Here is a 965-nt window from a genome sequence, read left to right on the forward strand (position 1 = left end):
AGGATGAGAGGTCAGCAGCTTTGTCTTCACCGTTGTAGTGAACTTTCATGGCAACTCCAGTGCTGGATTCTCCGTAAGTTTGGGTCCACTGGAAGTAAAATTGAAGAAACATTGTAATTAATTTCATGCCTCACAATTGTGGTGGTTTATGTCCCGAATTTACACCCTAATTCGAATAGTCCTCACTTATATCGCTCTTGATTTAACACTTATGCTGATGATGGCTTTCACTTACCTCTCTAGTTTTTCTGACGCTGATGTCCTTGGTGTTTTGTGATTTTTCAGCTGGGGTCAAGTTGAGGATGTTTTGGATGGTGGTGTATGGGTGTTGGGTGGCGATGAAGATTTTCTCTTCCTTGTTCTTGTTCAAAGGTTCGACCTTGAAGGCAACTTGATTGTTTTGTAAATCTAAGTCAGCGGCAGCCTTGATGGGAATGTTGACTTGGAAGTATTTGTTGTTTCCAGCAATGTAACGTTGTTGGTTGTTGGGGGTGATGAAACTGATCTTTGATTGTCCCTTACCGGCGTACCTGTAAAAATGGGTCACATTTCATGAAGCTTAGTTACCTTGAGAGACAAATATGTATTGAAATTCAAAAGTTACAGTACTATAATAATCATGAGATGTTCAGAAAAAAGATCTGTTTCAAGCAATTTCCATTGATTAGTTTATACTTACAACAGTTGAGCTTCAACAGTGACGTTGGCAGTGTTGGGTACAGCAACTTGACGGTCATTTCCTTCGACTAAGCTGGGGTGAGTCTTGAGTTTCATTTCTCCTCCAACGGAAACCAAGTTGGTCTTTTTGTAAGAGAATTGGAAGGGAAGACCCATAGCGGTGGGGAAGCCAACGTTGATAACAAAGCTGTTGTACAATTTGGTGTAGTTGAAGTTTTGTCCGTTTTGGAGTTGAGCGGCAACGGCCTTGAGGGCTAAAATGATAAAAATGAAATAATTATATTTGG

The 965-nt window shown here is 40.5% G+C and overlaps 1 protein-coding gene across 1 annotated transcript in view; it reads right to left on the reverse strand.

The window, feature by feature from the left end:
• The window catches only part of LOC103523837 (vitellogenin-like), a 17,386-nt gene that overhangs the window by 6,456 nt on the left and 9,965 nt on the right, over nt 1-965 (reverse strand). The window contains exons 5-7 of the mRNA XM_017449335.1: nt 680-932; nt 236-530; nt 20-88 (exon numbers count right to left, since the gene is read on the reverse strand). Of these exons, the coding sequence (XP_017304824.1) occupies nt 20-88; nt 236-530; nt 680-932 (617 nt within the window). The remainder of the gene's footprint in view (nt 1-19; nt 89-235; nt 531-679; nt 933-965) is intronic.

The sequence above is a fragment of the Diaphorina citri genome, unplaced genomic scaffold (genome assembly GCF_000475195.1).
Source record: "Diaphorina citri unplaced genomic scaffold, Diaci psyllid genome assembly version 1.1 scaffold45441, whole genome shotgun sequence".
In the NCBI taxonomy this organism is placed as follows: Eukaryota; Metazoa; Arthropoda; class Insecta; order Hemiptera; family Psyllidae; genus Diaphorina; species Diaphorina citri.